At 42.7% G+C, this 20396-nt stretch overlaps 2 protein-coding genes and 2 non-coding genes across 6 annotated transcripts; all 4 read left to right on the plus strand.

Annotated features, from left to right (window-relative positions):
• The first annotated feature begins 62 nt into the window (after nucleotides 1-62).
• On the plus strand, nucleotides 63-8383 carry LOC112218909 (phosphate carrier protein, mitochondrial). 2 transcript variants are annotated; one of them, XM_024380146.2, is made up of 8 exons: nucleotides 63-216; nucleotides 630-800; nucleotides 2274-2398; nucleotides 3933-4112; nucleotides 4569-4750; nucleotides 5842-6014; nucleotides 6900-7010; nucleotides 7652-8383. In XM_024380146.2, the coding sequence occupies exons 2-8, from the start codon at nucleotides 650-652 to the stop codon at nucleotides 7810-7812; spliced, it is 1083 nt and encodes a 360-aa protein (XP_024235914.1). In that variant the 5' UTR covers nucleotides 63-216; nucleotides 630-649; the 3' UTR covers nucleotides 7813-8383. The 2 variants fall into 2 exon arrangements, with proteins under 2 accessions (XP_024235914.1, XP_024235913.1); XM_024380145.2 differs by lacking the exon at nucleotides 2274-2398 and adding an exon at nucleotides 3335-3462.
• Nucleotides 4999-5239, plus strand: LOC112219245. Its single transcript, XR_002948706.1, has one exon. It is a non-coding gene; the product is annotated as a small nucleolar RNA SNORA53 (small nucleolar RNA).
• Nucleotides 7257-7499, plus strand: LOC112219289. The gene has a single exon (XR_002948742.1). It is a non-coding gene; the product is annotated as a small nucleolar RNA SNORA53 (small nucleolar RNA).
• A 543-nt stretch (nucleotides 8384-8926) lies between the features above and the next one.
• On the plus strand, nucleotides 8927-14816 carry LOC112218910 (L-lactate dehydrogenase B-A chain). Of its 2 annotated transcripts, none has more exons than XM_024380148.2 (8): nucleotides 8927-8947; nucleotides 10064-10200; nucleotides 11217-11334; nucleotides 11476-11649; nucleotides 11752-11925; nucleotides 12179-12296; nucleotides 12587-12710; nucleotides 13763-14816. In XM_024380148.2, the coding sequence occupies exons 2-8, from the start codon at nucleotides 10072-10074 to the stop codon at nucleotides 13928-13930; spliced, it is 1005 nt and encodes a 334-aa protein (XP_024235916.1). In that variant the 5' UTR covers nucleotides 8927-8947; nucleotides 10064-10071; the 3' UTR covers nucleotides 13931-14816. The 2 variants fall into 2 exon arrangements, with proteins under 2 accessions (XP_024235916.1, XP_024235915.1); XM_024380147.2 differs by lacking the exon at nucleotides 8927-8947 and adding an exon at nucleotides 9108-9547.
• The last annotated feature ends 5580 nt before the right edge of the window (nucleotides 14817-20396 follow it).

Raw genomic sequence — 20396 nt, forward strand, 5'->3', positions numbered from 1 at the left:
CAGAGACCTTCATATTGTATGCAGAAAAGCCTGGCATAGGTAGGACGCCACAGAGCGCAACCCAAAGACACCAAAAGTGCGGAACTGACGTATCTTCTAACCTCAGGTGACGTAGCCTCTTGTACAGTTAGGACGGACACTTGCCAGACACGAAGGTCTCTACGATTCGCCGGTGGTGAAGGACGGCGGCGCCATTTTGCTACTGAACGCGTGGAAGTAAAGAACATTTAAAGATAACTTTTTTTTTTTTTTGTGAATTTATAGTTTACGTAGAAACACATTAATTGATGTGGGATACATTTCTCAAGACAATAATATCGGTTGCTCCAGCAAGGATAATCTAAAAACAAAATGTTGACCGACTAGCTAACGTTAGCTAGCCTAGCAACTAGCTAACACTCAGGGCTAGCCAGCAGGCTAGAAGTGTACAAACGACTTTACCTAGATAACGTTAACTCTCTTGCTTTAAAATAACAAGTACATGTTGAAACAACTTTCATGACATGTCATTTTAAGCCGAAGTTGACCAACTAATCTAACTCATTACGTTTTGATTTGTTTCATCCATTTTTTGAGTGGGGGGGGTTATAAGCTAGCCTAACCACATTGTCTTTATCTGTTCCCCACAGCCACCCCTTAATAAGGAACAATGTACCCCAACGCGTTAATGACACAGGTGGCGCGATCGAACCCGTTCAGCGCTCCCGGTTTCACTCTCCAGAAAGTCGAGGAGCCATCACAAAGTCTTACTGCCGATCATGGACCAAGAAAACGCACATTGGCTGCGGCTGCAGTGGCCGGTAAGAAGAGTGGTGTATATGTGATTTAATATTAGCTAACAAAGTCCTCAAACGAATTAGTTAGCTAAAATAGGTTTGATAGCTAATATTACCACTTATGGGTTTATGAACGAAAGCCAATTGAACCGTCTCTTTTATCTCTCTTTACTTATCGGTGTGTACATCAATGACTATGTTTGAATTAGTGTGTACATCAATGACTGTTTGAATTACACCTATAAAGCTTAAATCGTCTAGGCCCCGTTTTTCTAAAATTATCTTTCCGGATTTCGGCTTTAGGATTAAATGCACATACATAGAATGAATAGAACAGACTAATCATTGACATGAATAGGAACTCACGTTTTTATTTCTATTGGTGTAATACTATCCAATAGCCGAAGTACAGATAACCTTTGAATAGACTGAACGCTGAATATCAGGCATCAGACATTTTTTTAAGTTTTGGCTTCTGTACAGTCCCTTTGCACTTCCTTTTAGGCAAGGCCTTGCAGTCATGCATGGAGGACACTGTGAAGGGCAAAGTTTTGTAAAAAAAAAAAAAAGTAGGCCAGAAGCTATGACAATTTATTAGTAGACCTCTGCAGAAAAATCGAGCTAGCTTGAGATAAAAAAATAAGAAAAGGAACGCAGCTAGTACTATTGCCAAGGCCCAATCCCCTTTTTATGAGGACCTAAGCTACAATGCAAATCATATTGTTAGACCTAAATGGTCTCATGTTGTCTATAGCCCTGGTACAGGTAGCTAGATAATTACAATGTAAACACTGTAACAACCTATGGCTTATTTTGTAGCAAATAAGTGGAATAACACATGGGGGCCTAATCTCATGGTTGAGTTGAAAGGATACTGTCAAAGACGTGTGTGTGTGTGTGTGTGTGTGTGTATAGGGGCTTGCACATGGTGTTACCTGATCTCCTTGCCACGTGAGTTTGGAGATCTACCAATTTACTAAATGTCTCATTATGGACTGGTCCTAGGCTGTGCTACTTGCTTTGACAGTTTCTTCCATTGAGTCTTATCAGTTAGTGATTGAATGGGAACCGTTGGGCTTCGTTAATACTTGAGCCCCTATCAAATAGATTAGATGGATAGGCTACCGTTTACAACCCTCCGTTTGCGTACTGTGTAAGATACGGTGCCCTTTAACTACATGTACCCATATATAGATGGAATAATCAGCCATTATGAAGGTGATTTAAAAAAATAAAATAAAAAATTCGCTGTTGCTAGACCGTCGAGCTCAGGTATCGGCTTCAATAGAATGTGAGGCACCAGTTAGACTCAGTACCAGAATAAATATATGGTCTTCACTCTCAGAGTTGAACTGAACATTTCTATTCCGGTCTCTGCACCAACTACCCAACTTAAGACTAGGCCTAATACTGCAGTGTACATTAAATAAAAAATAAAAAAATGTTTCTCCCCCTCTTACATCTGTGAAAGAACCCCAATTCACTGTCTTTTCTCAGAGGGAGACAGTTGTGAGTTTGGCTCATCGCATTATTTCATCATGTGTGGCATCGGTGGAATCCTGAGCTGTGGTACCACACACACAGCAGTGGTGCCCCTTGACCTGGTCAAGTGCAGGTTGCAGGTCTGTGGCCCCCGACCACGGGTTGCATGGCATGTATATTGTGTTGTGGATTCCACTAACACATTGACATCCCAGATAACAGTATTTTTTTTTAAACAAGACTACATCCCAAATAGCTTTTATTTTCAGGAACGGTGTGTTTCCACTAATATGCAGTGGGGTGGAAGCAGCCAGTTATTTTATTTGCATGCTTGAACTAGTATTGTTGAGGCCCTAGGAGCTAAAAATGAGAGTTCACGTGAACTGTGAAGCTTTAACAGAATGCGAAGCTGGCATTCTTTAACTTTATGGTATGACCCCTAAATGGTACTGGCAGGCGCTTGCCCTTTCTCTGTGCCGCTAAGAGCAATTTGATACTCTACCCACATTCATTCAACATCAGTGACCTTTAGCCTAGCAACAACTGCAGTCAAATTCCTAGCCAGGACAGGACATCCTCCTTGTTAAAAACTGGACTGCCCTGCCTTGGAGTTGGGCCTATAATACTTGCAGAACAAGTTTTCTAAATGACGACTGGTGTCCTTGGCCAGTATTAAGTGTAAGAGTGCTGATCTGGGATGCTTTTTGACCTTTCAATCATAATGAATAAGATTACATTGATAAGAGGGGACCTGATCCTAGATCAGCACTACAACTCTTGACACTCAATGAATAATGACCCTGGTATGGGAATAGAGGAATCACCTATTATTGAAGATTTTGTTTTGTGGTATGTACTTACTTTTACAATAAAAACATGAGTCAGTGTCAGGGAGAGTGTCTTCTCCACTGTTCTAGAGGGCATAATCAAGAGAAAAGCCTAGAGAGCGTATTATGACAATCCATTGCTAGCGTTGTGGTGTGAGACACTCGGCATGGCTTAGAAGTGATGTTAACTTAACAGCATGGTGTGTGTGTTGTCTGTCTCTATTCTGTATTGTGTTCGGTCTGCTCTAGATTCTGACGTTAGCTGTGAGTTTGGCTCTAAGAAATACTATGCCTTGTGCGGCTTCGGCGGCATCCTCAGCTGCGGGATCACACACACGGCGGTCGTTCCCCTTGACCTGGTCAAGTGCCGTCTGCAGGTCTGTATATCCGCTAGCCGTGTTGGGACACGTCCCAAATGCCGCCCTATAGTCTACATAGTACACTACTTTTGACCATAGGGTTTCTGCCAAAGTAGTGCACAATGTAGATAATAGGTTACCATTTGGGACGCAATTCTAGTCTCTGTGATCAATGTGCTCTGCTGCGCTGGAAGAATGGATACATTGCAGCGTTGAAGGTCGATTCCATTTCAATCCAGTGACTAAATTGATATTCCTAAATTGATATTTTTTCCCCTTCCTTCCTGCTTTGAAATGGCATTGACCCCAACTCTAATAAATGTATAATACATTGAGTGTGTTATGGCCCTGTAATATTGAGTGCATTTCTGTAGTATTGAGTGCATTTCCCTTACAGGAACCCTGCAGCACTATTTCCCCACTTTAAAAATAAAAAAAAAAAAAAAAAAACCATCAGTTTGGTTTCTAATGTAGGTTCTGTTCTCCAGGTGGACCCAGACAAGTACAAGAGCATCTTCAAGGGTTTCTCCATCACCATTAAAGAGGATGGCATGAGAGGGCTGGCAAAGGGCTGGGCTCCCACCTTCATCGGTTACTCCATGCAGGGTCTCTGCAAGTTTGGCTTCTATGAGGTGTTCAAGATCACCTACAGCGACATGATCGGAGAGGTCAGTACTGTAGTAGTGCTCATCAGTGAGACTTAAGTCCACGTCCCAAATGGCACTCTTTGAACAAAAGTAGTGCCCTATATAGGGAGTAGGGGGGACTTAGCCAATATGTTGATTCCTTGACTCAACTGTATTGGACCTTTCTTCGCAGGGAGAGTGAATGTAAAGGAATCAAGTAAAGGTGGATTGCGAAAGACCCAAAGAATAAGGTTGTCCTCCCATTTTTATAATAATCCAACGTGCTCTTTCTCAATTAATCTTTCCTCGATTCTTTGCATCCTCTCGTCTGCTTCTCAAAACGTATTGAATACGGTCTCGAAGTAAGGAATCTTAGCGCTTCTGTTCCAATACAGTTGAGGAGGCAAAAGAAGGTGAGATGTGAGGAGCCGTGGAAAGACTCAATTGAGATTGTGATTTTGCTCTTCACCTCCTACCCTGCCTGTCTGGTAAATGCAGGAAAACACCTACCTGTGGAGGACCTCTCTCTACCTGGCTGCGTCTGCCAGTGCAGAGTTCTTCGCTGACATCGCCCTGGCCCCAATGGAGGCGTGTAAAGTGCGTATTCAGACCCAGCCCGGCTACGCTAACACCCTCAGACAGTGTGCCCCTAAGATGTTCGCCGAGGAGGGAGTCTGGGCGTGAGTATCCCTACTGAATCAGCCGGTCACATTTCGCTACCTTCGTCCTAGCCCCAACCCTTTTGATGTTTGTTATTCTGAAGGGTCTGGGTTGGTATGGTCAATGAAGTTCTGGTGCTCTCAGATCTGCAACCATCGAAGGGCTAGGACCGAGGGTCAGGGAACACATTGGGACCAGCTGAATTAATATGGCCTTGTTTTGTCATGACTAGAATAAACTCCTCAATGATGAGGATGTTTCAAAGTCCAACATGCTCCTTAGATCCACCTCTGGGGGGCGCTCCTGGTCTGAGTCTGCTATCGCTCTCTCTCTCTCTGAGTGTTGACTGCAGCTCCAGCCCAGACGCTCCCAACAGCTTTCTGGCTGTACAGTTGGAGGTGCTTGAGTCATTGGCGTGTGAGAACAGTCTACCTGCTCCTCAGCCCACTCCCTGCACTGGCACCCTCGCTGGAAAATGACCAGTGCAGACAGGCTGGGGAGCGGACAGCTTTTATATGTCCCTAATGAACTTTTTCTTTACACGGGTCATAGACTATTTGGTTCCTGTTTCCTATACCCAATTTAAGCCTCCTCCTGGTCTTAAATATATGCTCACGGAATAATCTATTAAAACAGTTGTTTATTCCAGAATTAGATTAAAGGTCCAACGTTGCTGTTTTTATCTCAATGTCAAACAAAAAACTCAGTGTGATTGCTTTCATTTAAAACGGTCAAGAATAAAATAGCTTTTTTAGCAAAGAGCAATTTCTCAAGCAAGAATTTAGTTAGGACTATCTGGGAGGGGAAAACTAGCTGTTATTGGCAGAGTTTGAAACTTCCTTATTGGTTTATTAACTAATGTACCGACTGGTGATGTCACCAGGTAGGTCAAAACCTCATCCCACCAAAACAAGCTGAAATTTCAAACAGCTCTTACACTAAAAAAATCTTTATTTTCACACTATTATTTCAACCTTAGTGTGGAAATGTATATAAAACAAGAGGACAGTCACGTTTTTGACTGCACTGGGCCTTTTACTCCTGTTGAGGTAAAGGTCAATAACTCGGAAACAAGTCACTCACGCTCTGCCCCTTTGTTGCTGCTCTATAGTTTCTACAAGGGTGTAGTCCCACTGTGGATGAGGCAGATCCCCTACACCATGATGAAGTTTGCCTGCTTTGAGAGGACCGTAGAGCTGCTGTACAAACATGTGGTGCCTAAACCCCGCGCTGAGTGCTCCAAGGGTGAACAGCTGGTCGTCACCTTCGTGGCTGGATACATTGGTGAGTCCACGGTTCTAAACAGAAGTGGATTGAAGAAGTTGGTAGATGTTTTGTTTTGGTTAGACTTCCAACCACAAGTGGGTATACTGGGTATTAAATCATTTTAAAGATGAGTTTTACAATGGATTTCTGTTGGTATGTGTTATGAGAATTTCGTCTTCAATGTTCAAAAACTTCAATTAATCTACTCAGTCTGCAATCCAGAGTTTGTAAGATTCTAGTTGAATGAAACAGACAAAAGTCCCAGCTTACAATTGTCAAAATGTTTATTCACGAGAGTACTCTGAAGTTTATTATACAAAGACATCCATTTTCTACCATGCTCCTTAATTACGCACATACTTTCACACCAACAGTAGATATCCTACGCACATACATACATACATACATACATACATACATACACACACAAACAGTAGGTGTGTTTTTATCCTTCTCCATAGTTCTCACCACTGTGTATCACTACCCAGCCGACAGTTCCATTCCCCCGAGATTAGGGAAACCTTGACAAGTCCTCCCTGTCCTATCATAAATTCCTCAGAGTTCTAGACAGGCCGGTTCAAACACAGTTGAATTGTTCTCGGTATTTTCCTAGGCACATACACACACATTTCTCTCTCTCCCAGTCCAACCTAGTCGGACTTGTGTTTAATACTTTAATTAGTCCTTATACATGCTACATAACTATAATCCCTAATGTTTCCTTGTAGAATTATTTAATCATTATCTCTAAACATATACATTATTTTATCAGTATGAGATGTAGCCTATAACTTTACTCCTAAGCCATAACTCATCCAAAATGTATTTTTTTCTTAATCGATTTATCTGATATTTTCTATGTTGTCCTGATCACATCTCTGATGGTTGTTCTGTCCCCTGCAGCTGGTGTGTTCTGTGCCATCGTCTCCCACCCTGCTGACTCCGTGGTGTCTGTGCTGAACAAGGAGAGTGGCAGCACCGCCATCGGAGTGCTCAAGAAGCTCGGGCCCAAGGGTGAGGAGTAGCACTGCATTCCTCTGTCAGAACTCTCCCTACCCCCATATCCTTTTCACTCTACTGAGACATACCAAATTGTACTGGGTTGACTGATATTTCCCTTTCACCTTGTTTTGTCCAGCAACTTCTTTTAACTGTGGCGGATGTGTAACCAGGCCAGCTCAGTACAGCTTGGTTTGGCTCGGTAGTGTGACTCAGCCAGTAGGATCAGATGGAAATGTATTGTGTAGTAAAGAGGTTTCCAACACGCTCCTTAGATCCACCTCTGGGGGGCGCTCCTGGTCTGAGTCTGCTATCTCTCTCTCTCTCTCTCTGAGTGTTGACTGCAGCTCCAGCCCAGATGCTCCCAGCAGCTTTCTGGCTGTACAGTTGGAGGTGCTTGAGTCATTGGCGTGTGAGAACAGTCTACCTGCTCCTCAGCCCACTCCCTGCACTGGCACCCTCGCTGGAAAATGACCAGTGCAGACAGGCTGGGGAGCGGACATGATTCAATATCTCCTACATCATCTGTTGTACCACCATCAGACATTTTGATTTGTTGATATTTTTTTATGTATATGCTGTAACATAAAGTATTATATTTTGACTTGAGTGTAAACTGTTGTGTTCTGTTGCTTTCTTCCTTTCCATCTCCTCAGGTGTGTGGAAGGGTCTGGTGGCCCGTATCATCATGATCGGTACCTTGACCGCCCTGCAGTGGTTCATCTACGACTCTGTCAAGGTCTACTTCTGCCTGCCCCGTCCCCCTCCCCCAGAGATGCCCGAGTCCCTCAAGAAGAAGCTGGGGATTACAGAGTAAAGAAACAAAATGGCGGCCTTATCAACAAATATCTATTCAAAATGGCGGCCTTATCAACAGCAATATAAGATGGCGGCCTTCAAACAACACATCCTTAAGTTAACATCCACACTGCACACCGCTATCTGCCTGGTATAGTCATAGCTGTCTTGTTCTGCCTGTAGACCACCTACCCTGGTCTGAGCTACTTCAGCATATTACATTCAGAGCGAAATATGCCATGTAGAACAGACATGCCGCTACGACGTGTAGAATAAAGAATCATGTTGACTCTTAGTAGCGTTTCTATATGCGACGTACTGAACATGGCCCTGGTCAGCATGAGTTGGGGTCCATTTCAATTAGATTCCAGAAGTAAACTGAAATTCCACTTTTTTTTTTAAATTATAATTTCTTAATTGAAATTTTAGTTTTGGGGTTTGAAATGAAACTGAACCCAACCCTACTGGTCAAGGGGGAGGAGGGTTCCCTCCTGTGGGGGAATACAGGGAAGATGACAACACATGCCATCAGGTTAACATCCTACCACAGTTGGTTAATGTTCTAATAAATAAATGAAAATGTGGAAACATTTTATGTCCTTGTTTTTGAAAGTTGTGTGTGTGACTGATGTTGGATTGTAGTTCAGCGGATGTTTTTATACCCATTTAAACAGATCATTGTTCTGTTATTGGTTGTAGTTTAGTTATGAGGATTTTTGCACTAAAGTTAATGGAACATTCTTATGATTTGTCTGATACACACATCCTGCAGGTGAAGAAGCTGGATGTGGAGGTCCTGGGCTGGTGGGGTAGCGTTCCGTTGGAAATTAATGTACTTCTAGTGTTCCAAAATGCAGAGGACCTGTCGGTGTGATCTAGGCGTAAAACACAAGGGATTTAAAAAACAAACAAACATGTATTTAACCTTTTAACAAGGCAAGTTAAGAACAAATTATTATTTACAATGACGGTCTACCAAAAGGCAAAAAGCCTCCGGGGCTGGGATTAAAACTCAATTCCATTTAAATAACGGGAAAAACACATCACAACAGAGACACTACATGACGAGATACCTAAGACAACATCGCATGGCAGCAGCACAAAACATGGTATAAACATTATTGGACACAGACAACAGCACAAAGGGCAAGAAGGTAGAGACAACAATACAACACGCAACGCAGCCACAACTGTCAGAAAGTGTCCATGATTGAGTCTTTGAATGAAGAGATCGAGATAAAACTGTCCAGTTTGAGTGTTTGTTGCAGCGAACCGTAAAGACGAGAGACCCAGGGATGTGTGTGTGCTTTGGGGACTTTCAAAAGGATGTGACTGCCAGAACGGGTGTTGTATGTGGAGGACACACAATGTAGATCGCCATCTGAGGTGCAGGGCAGGTGCACCAGATGGAGCCTGTGTCATTACAGACATTTGGCATCCGATTAGTAAACCTAGAGCGTTGTCCGGTCAGAGTAAAGCAGGAGGAGGAGCCGATTCTAGAGCTCTGTGCTGCTGTCACTGTGTCACATTCTGTGGTGCACACTCGCTTTGGGCCTGCGTCACATGCGTCCGAATCTGTAGTGCTGCAGCTCATCTACGGTATTCCTCCTGACCTGACTGGATAGAGGATACGGTCGTTGTGTGAGGTGCTGTGGTTGCAGGGAGAACGCACCTTAGCTCTCTTCTGGTCTCGTCAGACATGTTGATTACATGGTGGTATTTATATATTACAGCTCGGAGCATCCTCCAACAAAGCAAGTATTTGTTATTGTTTTTGCCTAAAGTAGTTTAATTGTTTCCTGCTAGGATCGACAAGCTCCGCACGGTGATATCTAGTTTCTGTTGATCGAATGGTTGGTTGTGTGTGTGTTTAAGAATGGGGTGTAGGTGGTAGTAGGCGAAAGTCATGCAGGACTAAAGACTATAATCAAATGTCTAAAACCTTAATCTCTAATCTCTGGACAGGGCAGTGCTGTCAGCCTGCCATTTTAAAGCGACGCAGGTTATTTTTTTGAGTGCATCAATTATTTAATGAAACCCAAATGAATCCTAGCTGGGTCAGGAAAAGTGTTTGTCCTGCTTGTGTCTGAGGGTTCACTATTGTGTCTCTTTGGACATGTAAAAGACTTACATTTTATGTGTCTGACCAGGTACATTCTCCCTCCACCCAACCCCTTCCCTCCTCTCACTCCCCTCTTCCTTTCCTATGTCTGCCCTCCTCTTGCATCTCTCTCTTCCTCCCCCCTCTTTTCCCATCTCCTTCCCTCCAGCATTGAACATGGCCTCTATCCTTCAGAAGCTCATGACCCCCCTGGTCAGTGGGAACCCGGAGCCACCCAGGAACAAGGTGACGGTGGTGGGGGTCGGACAGGTGGGCATGGCCTGTGCTGTCAGCATCCTGCTCAGGGTAAGACCCAAACCTGCTCTGTGTTGTTGACTGACTCCTGTTAAAAACATTGCTACAGTATTATGTCTAGACTAACCCCCACCCCGTGTTACAGTATAACCTGTCTCATATAACCCCCACCCTGTGTTACAGTATAACCTGTCTAATCTAACCCCCCCACCCTGTGTTACAGTATAACCTGTCTAGTCTAACCCCCACCCTGTGTTACAGTATAACCTGTCTAGTCTAACCCCCACCCTGTGTTACTGTATAACCTGTCTAGTCTAACCCCCACCCTGTGTTACAGTATAACCTGTCTAGTCTAACCCCCACCCTGTGTTACAGTATAACCTGTCTCATCCTGTCTCATCTAACCCCCCCCACAGTATAACCTGTCTCATCTAACCCCCACCCTGTGTTACAGTATAACCTGTCTAACCCCAGTCTAACCCCCACCCTGTGTTACAGTATAACCTGTCTCATCTAACCCCCACCCTGTGTTACAGTATAACCTGTCTCATCTAACCCCACCCTGTGTTACAGTATAACCTGTCTCATCTAACCCCCAAGTTCTAACCTGTCTCATCTAACCCCCACCCTGTGTTACAGTATAACCTGTCTCATCTAACCCCCCACCCTGTGTTACAGTATAACCTGTCTCATCTAACCCCCACCCTGTGTTACAGTATAACCTGTCTCACCCTGTGTTACAGTATAACCTGTCTCATCTAACCCCCACCCTGTGTTACAGTATAACCTGTCTCATCTAACCCCCAACCTGTGTTACAGTATAACCTGTTACTACTCATCTCTCCGTAGTCTGTATTACACAAACATTCCCTCTTTTATTAGTGTCATAACAAGGTTGTTGCTATGCTTTTGTGCTGTGTTTTTGCTCATGTAGGAACACCTCGTTCATTGTGTGTTCAACTAGTTTATAAATGTTTTTTTTAGAAGCACACATGCAAATGATAGGTAATCAATAATATTATCATGTACTTATATGAATGACCTGTGTTGGGCCTGTCTCTCTGCAGGAGCTAGCTGATGAGCTGGCATTGGTGGACGTGATGGAAGACAAGCTGAAGGGAGAGATTATGGATCTGCAGCACGGCAGCCTCTTCCTTAAAACACCCAAGATAGTCGCAGGCAAAGGTGAGTCTATAGCAATGGGACACTAGGTAACCAGAGAGCCAAGATGGCCACCCTCTACATGTCAAATGTCTTTTCTCTATTTTATTGGTCACGTTGTCTTTTGATATGTTATAAACTTGTTCACTTGTCTCCCGCGGCCAGACTACTCTGTGACGGCTAACTCTCGCATCGTCGTGGTAACGGCGGGCGTACGTCAACAGGAAGGAGAGAGCAGGTTGAATCTGGTTCAGAGGAATGTCAACATCTTTAAACGCATCATCCCTCAGATCATCAAACACTCCCCACACTGCATCATCATCGTGGTCTCTAACCCAGGTACTCACTACACACACACACACACACATACTAGTGTTAGTGACTCCAATTATTTGTTAAAAGCAGTGTAGCCTAAGCCCAGAAGTCTCTCCCTGGCCATAGTTGATGTGCTGACCTATGTGACCTGGAAGTTGAGTGGCCTGCCCAAGCACCGTGTCATCGGCAGTGGCACCAACCTGGACTCCGCCCGATTCCGTTACCTGATGGCAGACAAACTGGGCATCCACACTTCCAGCTTCAACGGATGGATCTTGGGAGAACACGGAGACACCAGCGGTAAGTGTCCAGTGTTCGCGTGTATGTGAGTGGGTGTGGTGCATAATTAGGACAAATTAAAGAACACACACTCAGGAAGTCAGGACAAGTGTGTTTTTATAACATTCAAATATGCTTTAGAATTTTTCTACTATAAATAGTAGCAACCCATTCCTTTAGGGTTACTGTGATAAAGGTGAGACGTGAGAGACCTGCTAATCTATCTGGGCATTAAGGAGTTAAGTGTTAACCTAATTAACTGTGTGTGCTTTAGTGCCTGTGTGGAGCGGAGCTAACGTAGCAGGCGTTAACCTGCAGACGCTGAACCCTGACATCGGTACTGATGCTGACCGGGAGAACTGGAGGGAGATGCACAAGCAGGTGGTCGACAGGTAATGTCGGCCTACACAGTCCTATTCAAGCAACCTGTTATCTCTATTGCTGTTGGTTTAAATCAATGTAATTTGAAGTTTAATTTCTGTAGTTCTGCTCTCTCACTGTTATGGAGTTGTGTGTAGTGTGTTGTGCTCAAAGTCACAACGGCAATCTGGTTGCCTGCTCACTTCCACAATCATTTTTACTGTCAGCCCTGGGATTTGAACCGGCAACCCACCGGTTACTCCCCTGTTTCTCGAACTGCAAGGCTACTGAGATTTAAAAATGTGACTGTGTGAGTTTTCAGTGCCTATGAAGTGATCACGCTGAAGGGCTATACTAACTGGGCCATTGGCCTGAGTGTGGCTGACCTGACAGAGAGTCTGATCAGGAACATGAACAGAATCCACCCTGTCTCTACCATGGTCAAGGTAAGGAGGACACACACAGTACTGTATATGTAAGTAGAATGTGTGTCAGTGTGTAGACACTTATCTAATGTACAAACACACACCTACACCCACAGATTACCGCATACCCATAATGCACAACACACATACTACCGTTCAAACGTTTGGGGTCACTTAGAAATGTCCTTGTTTTTTAAAGAAAAGCAAATGTTTAATCCATTTTTTTTTTTTAAATCAAATTCATCAGAAATACAGTGTAGACATTAATGTTGTAATTGACTATTGTAGCTGGAAACGGCAGATTTTTAATGGAATATCTACATAGGTGTACCAGAGGCCCATTATCAGTAACCATCACTCCTGTGTTCCAATGGCACGTTGTGTTAGCTAATCCAAGTTTATCATTTTAAAAGGCTAATTTATCATTAGAAAACCATTTTGCAATTGTTAGCACAGCTGAAAACTGTTGTTCTGATTTAAAGAATCAATAAAACTGTCCTTCTTTAGACTAGTTGAGTATCTGGAGCATCAGCATTTGTGGGTTCGATTACAGGCTCAAAATAGCCAGTAACAAATAACTTTCTTATGAAACTTGTCGGTCTATTGTTGTTCTGAGAAATGAAGGCTATTCCATGCGAGAAATTGCCAAGAAACTGAAGATCTCGTACAATGCTGTGTACTCCTCCCTTAACAGAACAGCGCAAACTGTCTCTAACCAGAATAGAAAGAGTGGGAGGCCCCGGTGCACAACTGAGCAAGAGGACAAGTACATTAGTGTCTAGTTTGAGAAACAGACGCCTCTGCCGTTTCCAGCTACAATAGTCATTTACAACATTAACAATGTCTACACTGTATTTCTGATCAATTTGATGTTATTTTAATGGACAAAAAAATTTGCTTTTCTTTCAAAACAAGGACATTTCTAAGTGACCCCAAACTGAACGGTAGTGTGTGTGTGTGTTACATACAATAGATATAAATACATGCACACAAATAACTACACACACACACACACACACACACACACACACATACCTACACTACTCTAAAGTGTCCATGCTGTTGATCTTCAGGGCATGTACGGGGTCAAGGACGAGGTGTACCTGAGTCTGCCGTGCGTCCTGAACGCTGGGGGCGTGGCCAGCGTGATCAACATGACCCTGACGGATAATGAGATCGGCCAATTAAAACAGAGCGCTGACACATTGTGGGGCATACAAAAGGACCTGACGGATGTGTAACAGAACAACAGGGGGCGCCACACTCCACTCACCACCAGGCTGCATCCCAATAATATCTCCTTTGTCCTTAAGTGTGGACTCCTTCACAATTTTCGAATCAACAAAATGTATCTAATCTTATCTAGATTCACACAATCCAAAAGCATTGGAGCGCTGGAGGCATGGGCCAGTGCGAGTTTACATCAGTAATTTCCTTTCAAATCAATGAAGGGAACTAGTGCACTCTTTTGGAGGAAGGATAGATAATTGGGACAGAGCCCCACTCTCCTGATCACCTATAACGTATGCCACTTAGAAAACAGTCGCTTTTATCCAAAACGACTTTCAGTACAGGGAATGCATGTATTTTGAATGTGTATTTGTTCCCTGCGGTAATTCCCTTCATTAATTGTAAATGTTTGAACTCACACAAGTCGTTCTGGATAAGAGTGTCTGCTAAATGACGTAAATGTAAATTGTAATTGAACCTGAAACTTTTCCATTGCTAGCACTGCACTACACTCTTAACTGGGCTACACAGTAAAAAAAAAAAACTCAACTTCCAAAAATACACTGTCAGTGTCACTGCTCCCATTTTACACTCTAGTACTGTTCTTAGCTTCCCTGTTATCTGGGAGGGGGTTTGGGTCACCATGGAAATAGGATCTAGTCCTTCTATTTCTATGTTGGTGTCATGGGTACTTGGTTTGAGGGTTACTTTGTACATGACTGCTTTACTGGAAAAGGGGCAGTCTTTGGGTTGGTGAACAGCACTATAAAAATAACTTTTATTCAGGTGTGGGATCAGCAAAAGCTTCAGTCATTTGTCCTTGTCAGAATGAAGAGAAATACAATCTGTCAATCATGTTGTTTGATGTGTAAATGAATAAAGCAAGATTATTTATTGGTCCTGCCTCATTTCTTTACGTTTCAGGGACAGAATAATTTTTAATCAATGGTAATTTATTTGTTTCAGATTTAGAAACGTATGTCTTCTGTTGTATCACAACCGGTCGTGATCGGGAGTCCTATATGGCGTCGTCCGGGTTTGGCCTAGGGGGTTTACTTAGCTCATTGCGCTCTAGCGACTCCTTGTGGTGGGCCGGGCGCCTGCAGGCTGATTTCGGTCATCAGTTGAACGGTGTTTCCTCCGACTCATTGGTGCGGCTGGCTTCCTGGTTAAGCGGGCAGGTTTTAAGAAGCGCAGTTTGGCAGGTCATGTTTCGGAGGATGCATGACTCGACCTTTGCCTCCGGAGCCCATTGGGGAGTTGCAGCGATGAGACAATATGGAAAAAGGGGCGTTGTGACCTAATAATTTTAACTATATTTTTAAAAAATAATTATTTAAAGGGCCAATAAACAGTTGAAACAATAACAAAGCATTATCCTCACCACTGTTTTACTAAAAAGCTGGGAGATGGGGCTAGAAAAATGTAATTACTCTCAACTTCATAGTTCTTGCATCCATAGCATCCATGGTCTGACCATCCATTATATCAAATTACAGTTTGAATCATGTTTTGAGGCTATACAGTGTTTGTTGACAAACATTGGAGTAAAAAAAAAGGTGTATATTCTGGGTTCTGATTGGGTATGACAGTTGAACTAAACTCATGAGGCATATGTTATACTCTTCAAGAATCAATGGGAGTACAAGATCATGAATTTAAAGGGATTGGTCCTTTAAAGGCATGCATTAACACTTGTTAACAATGACCTTTTATAAGGGGTGTTTTCAGTTCTGCTTAGATTGAGCCCTAGGCATGGGGTGAAGTGTCACCGTACTGTTTTCTATTAGACAGATTATGCCTCTAGGTGCAACCTGGAAAAGGTTCAATAAAAGAAATAAAAAATCAGTACCTGGTTTGGTGCCAGGACAACCTCTCAATGTGAGCAAAGCAGAGGAGCTGATCGTGGACTATAGGAAAAGGAGGGCTGAACAGGCCCTCATTAACGTCGACTGGGCTGAAGTGGAGCGGGTCGAGATTTTCAAGTTCCTTAGTTTGTTGGTGATGTGGACACCATCATGGTCCAAACACACCAAGACAGTCATGAAGAGGGCACGACAAAACCTTTTCCCACTCAGAAGACTGAAAGGATTTGACATGGGTCCCCAGATCCTCAAAAGGTTCTACAGCTGCACCATCGAGAGCATCCTGACCGGTGCATCACCGCCTGGTATGGCAACTGCTCACCATCTGACCGTAAGGCGCCACAGAGGGTAGTCCATCACTGGGGCCAAGCTTCCTGACATCCAGGACCTATATACTAGGCGGTGTCAGAGGAAAGCCCATAAAATTGTCAAAGACACCAGTCACCCAAGTCATAGACTGTTCTCTCTGCTACCACACGGCAAGCGGTACCGGAGCGCCAAGTCTAGGACCAAAAGGCTCCTTAAAAAGCTTCTACCTCCAAGCAATAATACTGCTGAACAACTAATCAAATGGCCACCCGGACTATCTACATTGATCCCCCCTTTGTTTTTGCACTGCTGCTACTCGCTGTTTATTATTTGTGCATAGTCACTTTACAAATGACCTCCACTATCCGGTACCCCTGCGCACTGACTCGGTACCAGTACTTGCTGTATATACCCTCCTATTGCTATCTACATTTATTGTGTTACTTTGTTATTGATTCAATTTGTTTTCCTTTAGTTTATTTAGTAAATATTTTATCAACTCTTTCTTGAACTGCATTGTCAGTTAAGGGCTTGTAAGCATTTCACTGTAACCCTAACCTGTTGCATGTGACAAATACAATTTGATTTGATGGATGGTGTGATGTCAGTCTAAAATGGTACCCTATTCAGGGGTAAAAAAAAAAAAAAAGGAAAAAGTGCATTTTATAGGTAATAGGGAGCCATTTTGGCCAAAGACCATGTTAAGTATGGTGGACTGTCAGGTTTTATTGTTTTATTGATTTTTATCACCTCAGAGTGATAAATAGTGATTTGATTTGATGAACGAAAGTCCAGCACAGAACAAAGCAAAATAGTTGTTCAGGAAAACAGTTCAAGTGACCATTAGAGAGCTTTAAGCATTATTATTATTTTTTTTATAAAATATTTGATTTACTGCATTAATAATAATATAATTATAATCATTCTATTCAATGAAATAGCAAATTGGTATTACATTAACAGTGCATTATATTTCACAACATGAAAAATGTATCGTTCAACATTGTAGTTGATATTCCACATTGGTTGGTCTTGAAAATATAAATAATTTTCCCTGGCTGCAAAGAAAAAATCTATTGCATGTCATTATGTGAAACTGGGACAAGCTAAAGAGAGATGATGCCACCTGAGACCGTTTCAGCCAAATCAGCGTTCTCCCTGCAGGTCACTGTCAAGACACCACACATATCAAACACTAGAATGTATAGACACATACAATATACAAACACATAATCAGCTGATTTGATATTGTGAGAAAAATTAGCTATGGAGGGAGATATAAAGGAGAGAGAATCACGCTCATGTAAAGTGTAAAGGAGAGAGAGAATCACGCTCATGTAAAGTGTAAAGGAGAGAGAATCACGCTCATGTAAAGTGTAAAGGAGAGAGAGAATCACGCTCATGTAAAGTGTAAAGGAGAGAGAATCACGCTCATGTAAAGTGTAAAGAGAGAGAGAATCACGCTCATGTAAAGTGTAAAGGGAGAGAGAATCACGCTCATGTAAAGTGTAAAGGAGAGAGAGAATCACGCTCATGTAAAGTGTAAAGGAGAGAGAGAATCACGCTCATGTAAAGTGTAAAAGGAGAGAGAATCACGCTCATGTAAAGTGTAAAGGAGAGAGAATCACGCTCATGTAAAGTGTAAAGGAGAGAGAATCACGCTCATGTAAAGTGTAAAGGAGAGAGAGAATCACGCTCATGTAAAGTGTAAAGGAGAGAGAATCACGCTCATGTAAAGTGTAAAGGAGAGAGAGAATCACGCTCATGTAAAGTGTAAAGGAGAGAGAGAATCACGCTCATGTAAAGTGTAAAGAGAGAGAGAATCACGCTCATGTAAAGTGTAAAGGAGAGAGAGAATCATGCTCATGTAAAGTGTAAAGGAGAGAGAATCACGCTCATGTAAAGTGTAAAGGAGAGAGAATCACGCTCATGTAAAGTGTAAAGGAGAGAGAATCACGCTCATGTAAAGTGTAAAGGAGAGAGAATCATGCTCATGTAAAGTGTAAAGGAGAGAGAGAATCACGCTCATGTAAAGTGTAAAGGAGAGAGAATCACGCTCATGTAAAGTGTAAAGGAGAGAGAATCATGCTCATGTAAAGTGTAAAGGAGAGAGAATCATTATATTGATAGGTGCTTGCATTGGACTATATTGCTGTCCTGCCAGTGCATTTCGAAATGTAATGAGAACTGTTGAGTGTCAGAGAAATTGTATGGGAGTAAAAAGTACACATTGTCTTTAGGAAAGTAGTGGAGTAAAAGTTGTCAAAAATATAAATAGTAATGGAAGTACAGATACCCCCCAAAAAACTACTAAAGTAGTACTTCAAAGTATTTTTACTTAATTACTTTACACCACTGAATGTAATAACATATATACATACTAATTACACATTCACATAATGTAACAAATGCATAAATAGTAGTATTGCCGAACAACTATTTGGGCAACCATAGACGTTACACAATCACTTTACTCAACTTTACTTTACTTTTAAGTAGATGACCTGGGAAGTCCAGTTTCTCAGGCTGAAATCAAGGACAAAAGATGTTACTGTATCTTATTTGCAACACCCATTCAATCTCAACCAAAATTACAGTTTTGAGCAGTCTGTAGGCTGTGCCTAAAAAGCTGTTACCTTGGGGCACGCTCCGAGAAGGAGACACCGATGTCACCAAGAGTAGTGTTGAGGTGTGAACACTTCGTAACAAGAAAATGTTTTTGTCTTTATATCATTCATTATTTTGTGAGGAAAATATTTGTAGGCTACTGTAAAAGCACCCGGACATACCAATATGGGTGCATACATTTGTTTGGGGAGGGGAACATGTCCCAACAAAACAGAATAAGAATACAATTGCTACTCTTTCAGCCACCAGTTGTCAATGAAAAGTACGATAATTCAAAACGCATTTTTAGCCGAGAAGAGAGCTCAGATTCTGAAATAGTCTTCACTGGTCCCTCATTAGCTTCTTAACTGTCCCTGGTCCCTCATTAGCTTCTTAACGGTCCCTGGTCCCTCATTAGCTTCTTAACTGTCCCTGGTCCCTCATTAGCTTCTTAACTGTCCCTGGTCCCTCATTAGCTTCTTAACTGTCCCTGGTCCCTCATTAGCTTCTTAACTGTCCCTGGTCCCTCATTAGCTTCTTAACTGTCCCTGGTCCCTCATTAGCTTCTTAACTGTCTTCACTGGTCCCTCATTAGCTTCTTAACTGTCTTCACTGGTCCCTCATTAGCTTCTTAACTGTCTTCACTGGTCACTCATTAGCTTCTTAACTGTCTTCACTGGTCCTTCATTAGCTTCTTAACTATCCCTGGTCCCTGGTCCCTCATTAGTTTCTTAACTGTCCCTGGTCCCTCATTAGCTTCTTAACTGTCTTCACTGGTCCTTCATTAGCTTCTTAACTGTCTTCACTGGTCCTTCATTAGCTTCTTAACTGTTCCTGGTCCCTCATTAGCTTCTTAACTGTCCCTGGTCCCTCATTAGCTTCTTAACTGTCTTCACTGGTCCTTCATTAGCTTCTTAACTGTTCCTGGTCCCTCATTAGCTTCTTAACTGTCCCTGGTCCCTCATTAGCTTCTTAACTGTCCCTGGTCCCTCATTAGCTTCTTAACTATCCCTGGTCCCTCATTAGCTTCTTAACTGTCCCTGGTCCCTCATTAAGCTTCTTAACGGTCCCTGGTCCCTCATTAGCTTCTTAATTGTCTTCACTGGTCCTTCATTAGCTTCTTAACTGTCTTCACTGGTCCCTCATTAGCTTCTTAACTGTCTTCACTGATCCCTCATTAGCTTCTTAACTGTCTTCACTGGTCCCTCATTAGCTTCTTAACTGTCTTCACTGGTCCCTCATTAGCTTCTTAACTGTCTTCACTGGTCCCTCATTAGCTTCTTAACTGTTCCTGGTCCCTCATTAGCTTCTTAACTGTCCCTGGTCCCTCATTAGCTTCTTAACTGTCTTCACTTGTCCCTCATTAGCTTCTTAACTGTCTTCACTGGTCCCTCATTAGCTTCTTAACTGTCCCTGGTCCTTCATTAGCTTCTTAACTGTCTTCACTGGTCCCTCATTAGCTTCTTAACTGTCCCTGGTCCCTCATTAGCTTCTTAACTGTCCCTGGTCCCTCATTAGCTTCTTAACTGTCCCTGGGCCTTCATTAGCTTCTTAACTGTCCCTGGTCCTTCATTAGCTTTTTAACTGTCCCTGGTCCTTCATTAGCTTCTTAACTGTCTTCACTGGTCCCTCATTAGCTTCTTAACTGTCCCTGGTCCCTCATTAGCTTCTTAACTGTAACTGGTCCCTCATTAGC

The sequence above is a fragment of the Oncorhynchus tshawytscha genome, linkage group LG19 (genome assembly GCF_018296145.1).
Source record: "Oncorhynchus tshawytscha isolate Ot180627B linkage group LG19, Otsh_v2.0, whole genome shotgun sequence".
NCBI lineage: Eukaryota > Metazoa > Chordata > Actinopteri > Salmoniformes > Salmonidae > Oncorhynchus > Oncorhynchus tshawytscha.

Coding starts and splice junctions, on each gene's coding strand:
- LOC112218909 (XM_024380145.2), top strand. CDS start 650: ATGTACCCCAACGCGTTAATGACACAGGTGGCGCGATCGAACCCGTTC. Junction 4,751..5,841: donor GCCGAGGAGGGAGTCTGGGC/GTGAGTATCCCT, acceptor GCTGCTCTATAG/TTTCTACAAGGGTGTAGTCC. Junction 6,015..6,899: donor CTTCGTGGCTGGATACATTG/GTGAGTCCACGG, acceptor TGTCCCCTGCAG/CTGGTGTGTTCTGTGCCATC.
- LOC112218910 (XM_024380147.2), top strand. CDS start 9,493: ATGTTGATTACATGGTGGTATTTATATATTACAGCTCGGAGCATCCTC. Junction 11,926..12,178: donor AGAACACGGAGACACCAGCG/GTAAGTGTCCAG, acceptor TGTGTGCTTTAG/TGCCTGTGTGGAGCGGAGCT. Junction 12,297..12,586: donor CACAAGCAGGTGGTCGACAG/GTAATGTCGGCC, acceptor GTGAGTTTTCAG/TGCCTATGAAGTGATCACGC.